A 14,295-nucleotide genomic window follows, 5' to 3' on the forward strand; every position below is an offset into this window, starting at 1 on the left:
ATCTCAAGTGGTCTTGAATTCTTCCCTAGGGATGATTTTTTTGTTAGTAGTAAGTTTGGTGTTGCATACCATTTGGGAGGGGCAGTAGTTGACTGGAACTTCGAAGGGGTAAGATGCATCTTAGATGTTATTCCTCTGTCTGTGGTATCTCAAACTGTGATCAAAGGTCTTTCAAGCAGCTATCACATCAACAGAGTGTCCCTAGGTAGTGTCATCTGTTTTTTGAAGAGAAACTATACAAAGCTGCGGTGGCACTTAGCGAAGATACAAAATAGGTTGCTACCTATAGATAGAACTACCTCTTGTGGAACAGATGTAGCTGAAAGGCTGCAGAGTGTCAAGGGAAGAATTATTTAAATGTTTTTTCTCCATTGTCCAGTGTAGAACTCTCTCTTCCCACACATACAGAGGTTTAAAAAAAGGAAAGAAGACAAGTAGCAGGGCACATAAAAGGAAATAAAGAGTACTTAGTTAAATCCCTTAAACATTTAGTAAAGACTCATAGGCGGATGCCACTGCTGCTGTGAAGGGTGAGACAGAACTGATGGACTCTGCTGTGCTCGCTAGTAGAGGTTGCTGTTAGAAGACTCTTTCCCCATCAGAGATGGCCTGGAAAGTGGACTTTGCAGCAATGAATTGCAAATTTCCATCATGAGATAAAGAAAACTCCACAAAATAGTTTGTAAACTGGGATTAAGGTTTAAATAAAGCACATTTTTAATTTAGCCATGCTAAACAACCATTCAGTCCCTCGAAAGAAAAAAGACACTGCATATATTTAGTGTAAGATGCTACAACTGCCACAAGACAGCTCAGAATGATAGTGTGTTTTGTTTTTGAAGTGGTGTTTACAGTCTTTTATCCTGAACTGAGTAAAGTCCTTTGCTTTCGGTTGAATGATGATCCCTTTTTCTTCTCTTTTGCTCCCAGTTTGCTTGTTTTGCTTCTGGTTTTGAGCTATTTAGCCCACTCGTGCTATCTGGCTCTTTATTTGATGATCCTTTTTTTGTTTTTTTGTAGCCTGTTTCTCAGTCTAGTTCAAGACCCAATTAAGCTTTCTTCTTTCTACAGTCTCAGAATTGCTAGCTGAAATGCTGATGAGCTGGAAGAGAGAATATATTGCTGAACAGCAATGTGGGTGTAGAGATGATTAGGTGGTGGTGGTAGAATCATTTTATTGTCTAAGTAGCAGACACATTATGATGACTCTATTTAGTACTGACTTCTCTCTTATTCAAACTGCTGTCCAGACATTAAGTCAGGAGTATGTCTGCCTCCCAACCATCCTCCCCCTTCCTCCAGAGGTATTTAACTAAGGAAAGCAGAGAGAGGGCACGAAGAATTTCCCTAGTACAAGTCAAGCAGCAGAAATGAGATGTAATAGCAGTCCTATCACTCAAAGACCACAAGTATTGCACAATGCCTGTGTAAAGCTACCAGAAATAGCTCTTCCAGAGAAGACATGGGGTGAAGACTATAATCAACTTTGCCTTCCAAACAGAGTCCAGATCTGTTTAGCCTTCAAAAGAAGTATTGCAGACTTCTGGGGGAAGATGATTGAGAGAAAGAGATGGCACTGTGATTTTTATCTTTCTGGTTTGCACCATAGCTCTGAGGAATGTCGTGACTTCTTCAGCCCCAGTTTTGTAGCTTCAGAGTTGGTACACCTCTTTAGCTGTTCCAGCAGAGCTAACTTACTGTCCCCACAAATGTCAGAATTGTTTCCAGTGAAGGCTGGTATACCTATTGTGGAAGAGCAATCCTGTGATTTGAGCAGTTGATTTTATACATGTTTAAAGTACGCAGCAAAAATGAAATACACTATTAAAAATAGATTAATGTTTTGTTTAGTCCTTCATACAGTTACAAAAGAGATACTGAAATGTGTTAGAGTAATCCAAAAGTTAATTAAATTTCTGAACAAAATAACATTCCGTGTGAAGGCTGTCTTGGGTACAATTACAGCTTTTCTAAGTGAGAAGCAGAAATTTGGCTCTATTGGGGGGGGGGGGGGGAGGTAGCTGGATAAAGACATGTAATCTGCTTGCTTACCATGATTGCCTAAAAGAAATAAGAACACTATTCCTTGCTTTGGTGTCTCCTGTGACAAACCTTTGATTGCATGATTGACAGACATTAATGTTAAAAGGACTTCTGTGTCCTGCTCCAATGAAATGCACAGAGCAGTGGGAGTAGCCTACCTACAGTATGTACCATAGGGTCTCATTGTAACACCTCATATGGGTTAGAAGCAATACAATTTCTTTCACAGAACTGAGCTAATCTAATAAGCTACAGTCCTGAACCTTTCTTGCATGGAGCCAATTGTGAGTTTAAACACAACACTCAATTCTGGAATTCAGAGGGAGGTTGTACAGAGCCACCAAACTGACTCCAGGAGGAGTCCCTCAAAGGTCAGCAGTTTTTTGCTCTGGTTTAGGAATGGTACTGCCAGATCCAGGCTGGTCCCTGCAGGCTTATTCAAATGGCTTTGTACTTGCTTCCCTGGTCTCCTGAGTTTGGGATCTGGGTTCTACACAGCAGGAGTGCATGGAAACAACTTGGATGTAGGACAGTAACGGAAGCAGTGGTAAGGGAAAAAGCACCCACTTAGGGCTAACCTTATGGTCACAGGGCCTGGAGCAAACAGGGAGGAATAAGAGTGCTGAATGAGAGTCTGCAGCTGTACAGGCTGTTTGCTATCCCTGAGCAAGCCTGGTATACCCACTCAGGCCAGCTTTGATCAGTGAAACTCAGCTTGAGCTTCTTGTGCTCCATATAGAGCTGCTGACCACACATCTCCACAGAGCCTGGCACTGGTGTGGTAGGTGGTGGTTCTGCTTTGCTTCAGGCCACTGAGCTAACCCATGCCTGACTGATCCAGATGGGTGTAGCAAACTGCGTTCCTCCTAATGGAGGAGGTATTTAGACCAGGCCCTGTTGCAGGTGCTGTGGAGCGCAGGTCCTACATTCTTTATGTCCTGTGTTCAGGGTTGGTTTGGTGCAGACCCAAGGTGACTCCACCAAGTGTTTTTGCTGTGCTCCACAGCCCCTGTATTATTGGTCCTTGTTATGCTGGATACTGTCCTCTATCCCTGCCATGTAAAGGAATTAAAATCTGTTCTCTTCCCTGGGTATTGCTGCATCACTGCTCTCTTCACCTCGTAAACACTTTTGTGATAGCAATTAGTACTACAGAGGTGTGATTTTGTTAGTTAATCCCATTTCTTCTATTTTCAGTGAGAAATTGGGATGGTAATGTGAGGATGTTGCTATAGACAAAAATGCATCAGTATATTCTAGGAGCTGGAACTTGAGTTTCCATGTTTTCAATAGATGCCATATGTAAAATTATTAGAGTATTGGCATAAAGCTTTATTTTATTATTAAAAATGTACATGGATTGAGACGTGGCTCTTTCTGCACCTTTCACAAACAGTATGAAAGGTCATTTATTATTCTCTGTGTACCTGGAGGACTCCTTGTCTCCAGTTACTGTTGAGAGTGTGCAGGCATCACCAGGCTGCATGTCATTTTTTTGCATTTATATGGATGACTTTCAAAATAAAACTCTTATCACAGCTTCAGGCCAAAAGCTTTCTCCTTGAGCCACAGCTCCTATCATTTTTTTTCCCCTCAGGCATACCGATCCTTAGCTAGTCATGAAAGCGTGCACACAAATGATAGGTCATTAGGAAATTCTCTGAATAGCAAACCTCTGAAGTCATCCCAAGTGCTATTTGCCATGCATCACGATAAAACTGGGTAAGTTTGAGGAGGCACTAATTATATGCTTGGTCTGTCATTTATCAGTTGTTGGAGTTGTTGTTGTCAGAACACAGCAACCTCTTTCGCGACATAGTTCAACAAGATTGCCGGAGCTCAATGAGCCAAGCAGGGTTGACAGTTTTTGGCATTTTATTCCCTTTGATCTAAGAACATTGCATTACAACACAAATGGGTATCTCCCTTTGCCATAGCAGAGCATCATATACAGATACAGTAATGTTGATCTATGGGCTTTTCTTAAAATTCTATTTTTGGGACCTTGTTCCCCTTAGAACAAATGGTAACTGTAGGACTTTCATCTACCATCAGCCTTTAGTTTCTGATGGTTTGTTTCAGCTAATACAATAGTGTATATATAATCCTTTCATGATTGTAACCAACATAAATAGAAGGTGATCTTGTTTCCCTTCAGGTCTTGTGGGAAAAAAAGCAGATGTTTAATGCAGTGAGCTAAATAATAGAAGATTGTAAATTCTAATGAATATTCATGGAGTCAAATAAGATAATAGGCCACGTGTCAAGAAATAATGGGGCTTCCTGCTATGACTTCCAGTGTGGCTTAACATGTTTCAAAGAGCTTACAGTGTCAAGAATTGTTTCTTAATATTTAATTTTCACACTTTCTTAAAGCACAGATTTTTTTAATGCATGTTTCTGAACTCATTTGGGGTGATATTATTACTTCATTATTTGATAACTCAGAAGCACTGCAATGATGAAAAGGAGATTTTTCACATGGTCTTTGGTTGTTTTTTTAAGCTGTCAAAGGGTCACATTTCTTTTTTTTACAATAGATGCTAAATAGCTGCTACAGAGTGGAAGTAAACCACTTTATCTTCAGTATTTGATGTTCTAACAGAATAGAAAAATGGTATTTTGTATAACTTTTTCTTAAAGAGCTTTTTATTTCACAGATAATTCTTGGAACTGCTGGAGGCTTACATTTTTATGAATAACTGGGTGAAACAGTTACTCTGTAACTTGAGATATTTTCATATCGGTTAGTTACACATAATCTTTCCCTCGATTGTCTGTTGCCCATAGGACAAAAAATAATTGTGTCTTCATAGTGATAGTCTGAGTGAGGGCCACATCCAGATTAAAAAAACCTTCATTTTTGGTGCCCAAAAATAAATTCCAGCACAAATATGAGGTGGTTTAGCTCCTGTTATAGAAAACACAGATCTAACTAATGCACTCTGGAGCTTAGAGAATGACTCAGCTCACCTTCAGGTGAACCTCTAGGCTACATCTGTACTAGGAAGTTAATCGATTGCAGGAAATATTCTTGCAACTCATCTTTACTTTTAATGGTTCTTGACATACTTTTGGCCAGGGCTTACTCACTAAAAAAAAAAATTCTGGTCCTGGTTCAGCAGTTAAGATGGGCCAGAGCCCATTCTCAAGAGTTGGGTTGCACGACACCACCCTGGTTTGCAGATGTCCTTTCTCTAATGACTTTCAGAAGTCCTAAGTGTCAGCTAATAAGCCAAGTGCTGAACTCAATGATCATTTAGTGTGAAAACAATTTTGTATTTTCTATCAATAATCCCTCTATTTCCTGTAATACCGTTATATTTCCTCATACCAAAGTTTGATTAAACTGCTATTTTAAAAGGTACAGTGCAGTCCTTTAGTGGCAGTAATTAGAAGAATGCAAATTACATTTATTTCTGTGATAGAGTTGGTTTTTAGACCTTAGTTTCAAGATCCATAGGCCAAGAGCTTTCATGAAGAATTTACTAGAAAACTACCTTCCTCTGAACCAATTACAATGAGAAACCTAGTTAATTTGCTGTAGGGAGCCATGAACCCAGTCCCTCTTTTCATGCCCAGGGAGCTGGGATGGAAAAGGAAGCAAAGAGAAATTATCTGAATCGAGAGTAACTTGCTGAGCTTCTTGTAAAAGTTAAACTTCAAAGGTGCTCTGCTTCAGGCTGTTCTTTCCTTGGTCTAAGCTTCCTATAAAGGAGAAAATAGGCAAGTTATAAGACATGCCTACCTTCACTCTCTGTGCTAGGAGCATCATTTGGCTCTATTCTGCCTCTGGCAGCCTGCTGTTTGACATTAGAGGACATTAGCATAATTAAAAATCTGAGGCACTGTGTCTCTCTTTTTTGGGGGGGCAAATCAGTAACAGTAACACTTCAGTACAGGAGATTAGAAATCAGGAACTCCAGATTATATTCCTGGATCTGCCTCTGGCTCAACATAGAACCCTGAAGAAGAGTAACTTTCCTTCACAGTTGAGGATTAAACAGAGGATTGCATTCCAAGAATCAGCTGCTGTGGCTCCATGGTGGTGGAGTGCCTTACGATTTTACATGATAGTGCTTCAAAAAGGGTGTGCAGACATAAGAACTGTTCTTGGATCACATTTATTTTCAGCTGAGATTGGTCTTTGCACACTGAAACACTCTGGAACAGGCTGCTGCTGGCATAATTTGAAAGTGGTCCATATACACCGAAACTGCATCCATGCCCATCTGAAATACCTTGCACTGCTAGTGTACTGGGAATTATACGACAAGTATTGAATGGCCACAGAGCAAAACTGAACTGATTTGGAACATGAACCACATTTTAAAAATAATTACTAAACACCAAAACTACTAAAAGTTGATGTAATGTCTTAATCAGCCTCATTGGTCAAATAAGATTAATTTGCTATACAGAACTCATTTAGGCTCAAGATTCTGATGTTAACAAAAATGCTTCCTGCAAAGCATAAGCTTATTACTGAGAAAAATGAATGAAGAGCAGAATTAAAATGATTTCAGAAACTGAACCTGTGACTGAATGCCATTATGACTCAGACCAGTGGTGTCAAATGGTTTACTGAAGCTTTTAGGACAGTGACCATCTCTTTTATTCTGTATTTGTACAATGTCTAATACAATAGGGCGCTCTCTGCCCCTGGGACTCTTATCATTGCAATTTATCTCCATTACTGAAAAAAAAAAAAGAAAAAGAAAGGAAAGAAGAAAGAAAGAAAATGCCAGCCTTCCTTCAATGTTTGAAAACATGTAGCAAAGATTAGGAATACTTTAAAAAAAAAAATCAAAGCCTTTGTTTTCTCTTTTCTTCAAGTATGGAAATACTGTTAGTTGGATTTAATTCCATTCATGCAAGGAATATCTATAGATCAGGTACTGAAGGGCATATTCAACAAAATAAATCTCTTCATTTTCTGTACCACTTGCTTAAGGCTGGAAAAATTGCTGTAATATCAGCTGCATCTTCACTGTGATGTGACTGTTACTATAGTAAGCAATATTAACCTGAAGAACTTGATGACTGACTTCAGAAGAATCTAGCAATAATTTAAATAAGGTTTTAATCTCTTCTTGACTCTGAAGGACTGCACTGATTAAAATGTCCACACAAAAGCAATGTACGAACTAAATTGGGCTCAATTCTGCCAGACCTTCCTCATTTAGCAAAACAGAACTGAAGGAGACAATTTCTTTCTCAGTTTAAGGTTTGGCAAAGCATTCACATAGGATGAAGCTACTTTTGTGGTCTTATATTTATTGAAAATACTAATACACATGCTAAAGTAAAATGAATACATTATTAGTTTTTTATATGTTTTCATTGTGCTTGTTAAGATGTTGCAGTTTCAAGTATTGCCACATATAATGAACAAAGGTTGCTTCTTAAACAAGGTAATATTCCATATGAAAACCCAGATAAAACTCAGTTGTTTTGTATGGATATTTGAAATCAGAATCTTTTAAAATATCTTGGGCCACATTTACTTTTCAACAAGTGTGCATAATTGCCTCGATATCAGTGATGTCGGCCTTGGTATCTAAGCCTAGCAAGAAAAGATGTAAGAAGAGAAATTCTAATGAATGACAGAGAGGCAACAGCGTGAGACTGTCCTCATACCTGCCTACAGTTGTTTTCTCCTCTCATGCCTGAAATTCCCTATTTACATATTTCTGAGGTGTGCCTTACGGATATGGCTGGAGCCTGTTACCCTCAGGTATGACACCAAGCCCACGTGCATGAGCTCTGCCAAGCTGATGCTGGTCTGTGCAGAACCAAGATCAATCGCGTGTCCCAGCATTAAGTAAAGCTGCCTGGAAGTTGCTTTAACTTACATGAGGAGCATAGCAAAGATAAAGCAAAGACCTCACACTGGTAGGCATTTTGGCTTGGTTTATTTCGCAGCCTGATCTAATTTGTCAGCCCCACGGAGAATGATAGTCTGGCAAGAGCCATGAGAGCAGCTCTAGCTTGGTCTCAGAGCTGCCAAAGGGAGGAGGTGGCAGCCATCCTGAGACACAGCGCATGGGCTGAGCCAAGAGATAACACTAACGAGCCCGAGGCTCAGAAACCAGGGCAGCAGCAAGGCTCCCTGCACCAGCAGTTGTTGAGTAAGAGTACAAGAAGTCACAGAGGATTACCAGTTTTTTCAAACTAGGCTTAGCTTTAAAAAAGCTTGGGAACAACTGCTCCAGTTTAAGATAGCATGGAAAAAAGGGAACGTGATGACCCCAGGTGTCCTACTTGCTCTCCAGCACTCTGAGCCTCAGATAGAAGCAAGCCTCTAACTTTTAAAAGGCAATCATAGTGAAAGTTTTGCTGGCTTCTCCAGAAGTGCCACAAGTTCCATAACTCTTTTTCAGGGCATTGTATCTTATTTTACTATATAACAATATATGGAAGATTATCTCATAATTTAATGTATTCATCTATATTTCTTAATCATACAACATCAGCCTCATTGTCCATCACATGAGCTATGATAACTGGCTGAAAACTTAGCGAGCTTAGACTTCCTTTCTTCATGAACCAAGTAATTATCACTATGTGGACAAAAAAGATAAAAAGCAACATTTTAACCTTATTTACCTTAAATGTGCCAAGGCTGGCTGACCAGCCAGGGAAAAAAAACAGAATCGGTGACCCCCATGCCACACACGCTCGCCCTGGTATGCTATGCTATACCTCTGTGGCCAAAGATTACAGGCCTGGTCATGAAGCTAAAATGAGCCCTTAGTTTTGAAGATCATTTCTTTAGCCTTTCTTTAATATAATTTCTAGTTTAAATTGTGACCAAAATGGATGGCTCATACGAGTAAGAGTTTGCAGCATGTCCTTAACTTCCTATATTATTAATATGGTACTATGCAGACGCCCAGAAATGATAATGGAAACACAGGGCTCCATCAGCCTTGAAAGCTTACAGTCTGGATAATATACTCTTTTTTTAGCTGCTTACTTCCTATTGCACACAAATCAACCTAATTATCTACCAAGTCATTTTTCAAATGTTAATTCATTTTTAAAATTTGGAGTAATTTGGCAACAAATCTCCTAGCTATACCTGGATACCCTTAATTGATTTTGGGTGGAGAACAAATACATTTAAACACAAGACAATCTAATTTCAGACAAAAATCAATTATATTTTTATCATGTTAGTGTTCAGGCTGAATAGCAATTTAAAGTCTTTGAAACATTTTCTTACACTTATTAAAGAAAACGTTATCAGTTTGCATTAAAATTCAATATTGTGTTTTTCATTTTGTTGAACTATTGAAAAGTCCGGAGTGGAATTTTCTGAAAGATGCAGAGATTGCCCGTAGCTTCCATAAAGACTGAAGTCTGGCAGTAAAATGTTTGTTAATTTTTGGTTGCATTTTCCTAGACTTATATTTTAGCACTGTATGTGGACTGCAATGACATGTCGGGCAAACAACTTAGACCAGTATTTTCAAATGTAAAAATTTAAATAGGAAGCCAAAAGCAATTATGAGAAGTATATAATCCATAAAACTGTCTTCACAATTAGTAGAGATCGTGGAATACTACTCAATCAAACTGTAATCAATGTATACCACCATTAACAATTAAGGTATTTTGAAAATGTCTGTTTTATTGCTGAGCAAATTTAAGCCCTTTCTAATGGCCAAATTCTACTTTTCATATTCATGTTCAATACAACCTACTGCCATATTAGCTCCCCTACTATTAACAAACCAGGTCTAAAAGAAATTATTAAAACTAAAAAAATTGAGAATTGTTCTTTCTTAGGTGACAGTTTGGAAAACTCCTTCAGCTTACTTTTCTAAAAATCAATTTTATTTTGTGCTAGATCAGCTTTACAAAAAACCAAACCCACAAAAACATGTGAGGGCTGTTCCAGTCTCTGTTACAGCTATTCTCAGAACCAAAGAGTATATGATGGAACTTTTTTGCAATTTTCGTCTCTTTGTATAGACTTTGAAGTGATTGATATCTAAACTGTATGCCTACCAGTGATCCTGCAGCACTGATTTAATTTCTGTGAGATGCACAGTATTTTGCACTTTAACACTGCTCAAGGTAGGAAAACCAGTTATGCAAATTTCTTGCAAGGCAAAAGGTAACATGGTTTCCTGAGGCAGTGAAAAAAAGGCCCTTGAGGCAAATCTATATTATAGCTTCAAAATGAAGTGGCTCATTGGTTTTCAGTATTCTTTTGCATTTTGGTTTGGCAGTAGGGTAAATTATTGGGAAACTATTTGACCTCTTCAGGCATCTGTGCTAGCTATGCAAAATATGCTCATGTGGGTACAACAAAAATGAGAGGTTGAATGAGAAACACTTAAAGGATAGCAAAAAATTTCTTTTTATTGTTGTAATTTTTGAGTGGTAGCTGAGCACTGGAATAAGCCTTTGAAAATGGTGGTTTTTAGCAAAATGCTTGATTAGAGCTTTTAATAATACAAGTCAAAAATAACATTTAAAATAGTGGTAAAAATTCTGCTTACTGTGAAAGAGAGGAAATGCTTATTATAATAATGCTTTAAACTGATGTAAAATCCTCTGATCCATTATGTATTACAACAGATACCAACAAAGGACACTATCTACACTGTATTTTGTCTTTGAAAACTAATGGCCTGAAACTGCCAAAATCTGAATTACTTCTTTAATACCACTTAGATGAATAAGGACTATTCATGGAATTGTCAGGAGCAAATCATGTCAAACCAGCCTAACTTCCTTCCACAATGTGGTTACAAGCCTCGTAGGTGGCAGAGAAGCGGTGGATGATGTGTATCTTAAAGCTTTAAACAAATCTCACACGACATCAGGAACAGAAACGTGGTTTTGATGAACCTTCCACGGAGTGGGTGTAAACTGGCTGGAAAACCGAAACTATAACCAGAACAATTATCAGTGCTTCAATATTAGTATTATTTAAAAAAAAAAATACCAGGTGGCATCTGTCCTGGCTACAGGTCTCTTTATTCTTTTAATTAATGACCTAAATGATGAAATGGAATATATTTACTATATTTGCAGAGGACACAACCCAAGGAGGAACCAAGCTCTCGGCCAACCATTTTGCGGGCCAAGATGAGAAGTCAAAAGGCACCGACAAGCTGAAGGAGTGCCGCAGAGAAAACCGGAGCGAGATTCAGCGGGGACATGCACCACACTATGAGGAATAACCCCAAACCAATTTGTAATGCATATGGTCACCCGGTATTTTCCCCCTGGGCGCAGTTTTCTTACAGACAGCGGCAAGGAGCTGCTTTTTTGTGCTGCTGCTTCACAGTGCCGCCGTTCGGCACTTCATCCGGGAAGGCCTCGGTCTCTTCCACCAAGGTCCGGAGCCGCAGCAGTTCTCTCAGTGCAAAATCCTCCATCTCCAGCAAGTTCTCCGCTCTCCCCGGGGCCTGCTGGGCCCACCCAGCCCCTGCCACAGCCACAGCTACAGGCTCAGGCCCAGCCCCAGCCCCAGCCCCGCCACCGGGGCTCCGGGCCTCCCGGGCTGTGCAGGGGCTGAAGCACCGGCGGAGCGGCGAGAGGCCCGGCCCGGCCCGGCGCAGGGGGCGGGCCGAGACGCTGCGAGACGGCGCCATCTCAGCGCGCCCGGGGCGGGGTAGGCGGCGGGCATGGGGGCTCTCGCCTGGCGTTGGGCGCTGCGCGCCGCCCGCCTCCCCGTCGGCGGCGGGAGGGCTGCGATGGCGCCGCGGCGCGACCCGGGCTGCGGCTCCGCCGCTTGCGCCGCTCTGTTTGCGGACTCCGCGGTGAGTGAAGCGTGAGCTCTCAGCCGTGCGCCGGGTCCGCCCCGGAGCGGGAGGGGAGCGGGACGGCCGTGCAGGGTCGGGCCGTCGGTGTGCTTGGGGGGAGCAGCGGGGGGTGGGAAGCAGGAGGGCCGCCGTGGCCTAGACCTGCTCGGGTGCCCTAGCGGGCCGTGCCCTGGCGGGCTGCGTTCAGCAGTTGCTCTGCGGTGTGGGGGCACGGTCGCTGCAGGGCGTTAGCGGCGCGGGGTAGTCTGGGGCCGCGGCCAGACCGAGCAGAGGAGGGTGAGTCTCTGCCGGGTTTTCTTGCCCGGACCTTAGTTCTGCGGAAGTAGCGAGCGGTCGCTCGCTGCCTGCGGTGGTCAAATTGGGCCACCAGGTATTAAGTGGGACGCTGCCTGTAGAGATGCGGGCTCCTGTCTGGTAGTCCCCCCGTCCTGCTGCGGAGGGCCCGCAGGGTGCAGAATCTTGTTCTGAAATAAGAGCGAAGTGGGACTTGCTCCAGCGAACCGGCGCTGGTGCAGCTGCCGCTGACCCGGCTCAGGGGACGGACAGCCCTGCAGAGCTGCCTGTGCCTCACCGGCGCCTCAGCACCTGGGGTTGCTCTTCCCTTGCTATTAGCTGTATTTGTTGTGCTTGAAGCAACTGTAAGGTAAAAGACCGCTAGGTCTACCCTATTTTTTAAGGCTTCCAGGTCTTTAAGGCTTCCAGGTCTTTTTGGTTTATTTTAACACAAGCCCTCATTCTTTTTTTCTTTTAAGTGTTAAGATAGATCGTCTTTAACTGTGTGCCTAAACAAAATGCCCACTGGGGTTATTTTTAAGTAGGCCCCGTTCCTGCCAGCCTGCCTGTGAAGCAGGCTCCCTTTGGGAGAGCCTGCATGCAAAACATTTTTTTTTGGACCAGTAGTGAAAATTTCTCAGCGTGCAGGTGGGTTCTTCCCTGTCAGCTTTCTCTGCAAAAGTCGCAGGTTGGTGTGTACACATTTGCTTGCTTTCTGTTTTTGTTAGTCCTCAAGCTCCAGGGATGAGGCTCTAAGGGACAAACGTGCCCGGATCCTGTCACGTGGGCTGCCGAAACAGAAGCCCATAGAAGGAGTTAAGCAGGTGGTGGTCTTGGCTTCTGGAAAAGGGGGAGTTGGAAAATCAACAACAGCAGGTAAGAGGGTTTTTTTTAATTGTTTACTTTGAACATTTTGTGCAAAGTAAGGAATATTTTGTAAGGAATATTTGGGCACTTGTTGTGTCATTACCTTGTAATTGAGGCCCACTAACACAGCCCTTCGCCTCTGTCAAGTCCCATTGCAGCCATTGAGAATCTATGTGGGTACAGAGGTCTTGGCTTTAAATGAGGTGCAAATTGAGCGGACAGCTTTGAAATAATATCTTCGTAATAGCACAGTGCCATCCTGGGACAATCTGCTTTCTTAGGCGGTGTGAGCTGAGGTGGAGGGGATCATATGCTGGTGCAGTGATACTGTTCCTCCTTCCCTAGCAGTGTAGGTGTGCCTGTACAGTGCTCCTCTGTGCTATGTCGGCATAGTCATGTGCACTGTAGAGGATACTAATGTTTAGAAGGTTTCAAAATCAGGTCTCTCGCCAATTTTCTCAACTACTGTTATAGGCATTTCATAAACAAAAGATGAAACAGTAGTTACAAACCACACAAACTGATCAGAGCCTTGTGAAGCACCTTGAACTCTTCTCTCAGCCCCACCGTTAGGTTTTGAATTAATTTTTCTCTAACTGTGTAGTTCCTAAGTGGTAGAACAAGATAGTACGTGGGTTAGCAGTACTGCAGAAATTTGCTTGAACTTAAACAAAGATGGCACTGAAGGTAAACCTCTTTGCAAAGATCTCTGTAAAGTGTTAGAAATTTGTTTAAAAATCTCTTCCCTAGCATCTAGATTAGAAAAGAGTCATCCTTTAGTTGAATGTTGTCAGCTGTTCATCTCCATTTGCCATGCATAACACGTTGATGTAGCTTTTAATTTCTCATTTTGTGGTTTGTATTTCAGCCATGCTTGAAAAGGACTGACTGTCTAATAAATACTAGAAGAGACAAATGTGATATCTGTAGTAAGAGTAAGTGTACTTAAAAAAAAAATTGAAAGTATTTTTTTCTGTACATAGGATACACATATATACTATCCTATACATAGGATACACATTCCTGTACAAAGACCTGCAAAACAATCAACACATGCATTTCTTAATGATGTACCTTTTCGTTGATGGTTATAATTCATAGGCTGGTTGTTTCAGGTTACTGAAAATACCAAATATCTGTTTGGTACATAAATTATTGTACATAACTTGAACAGTAAATTCAGATTATCCTCCTCTTATCTGCAAACAAATGTGCTAATTTAAGTTCCGCTAACCGGCGTCTGTATGTAATTTGTACATAAAGTATCACACACATATAAGTAACACTTAAAGAGCTGGGATTTTATACCCATGGACTCAAAAATAAG

At 41.4% G+C, this 14,295-nt stretch overlaps 1 protein-coding gene across 11 annotated transcripts in view; it reads left to right on the top strand.

The window, feature by feature from the left end:
- The window catches only part of NUBPL (NUBP iron-sulfur cluster assembly factor, mitochondrial), a 122,034-nt gene that overhangs the window by 18,492 nt on the left and 89,247 nt on the right, over window positions 1–14,295 (top strand). For 4 of the 11 annotated variants that reach the window (XM_072864073.1, XM_072864076.1, XM_072864075.1 and 1 more), the window contains 2 exons: window positions 11,095–11,257; window positions 12,830–12,977. Coding sequence is in view for 1 of the 11 variants with exons in the window: in XM_072864070.1 (XP_072720171.1) it covers window positions 11,691–11,825; window positions 12,830–12,977 (283 nt within the window). In the remaining 10 variants the exon portion in view is untranslated. Of the gene's footprint in view, window positions 1–11,094; window positions 11,258–11,688; window positions 11,826–11,947; window positions 12,105–12,209; window positions 12,472–12,493; window positions 12,750–12,829; window positions 12,978–13,836; window positions 13,904–14,295 lie in introns of those variants that run through there. The other 7 variants (XM_072864083.1, XM_072864081.1, XM_072864074.1 and 4 more) reach the window with 5 other exon arrangements.

This window comes from Ciconia boyciana, chromosome 6, assembly GCF_034638445.1.
Source record: "Ciconia boyciana chromosome 6, ASM3463844v1, whole genome shotgun sequence".
Lineage (NCBI taxonomy): Eukaryota > Metazoa > Chordata > Aves > Ciconiiformes > Ciconiidae > Ciconia > Ciconia boyciana.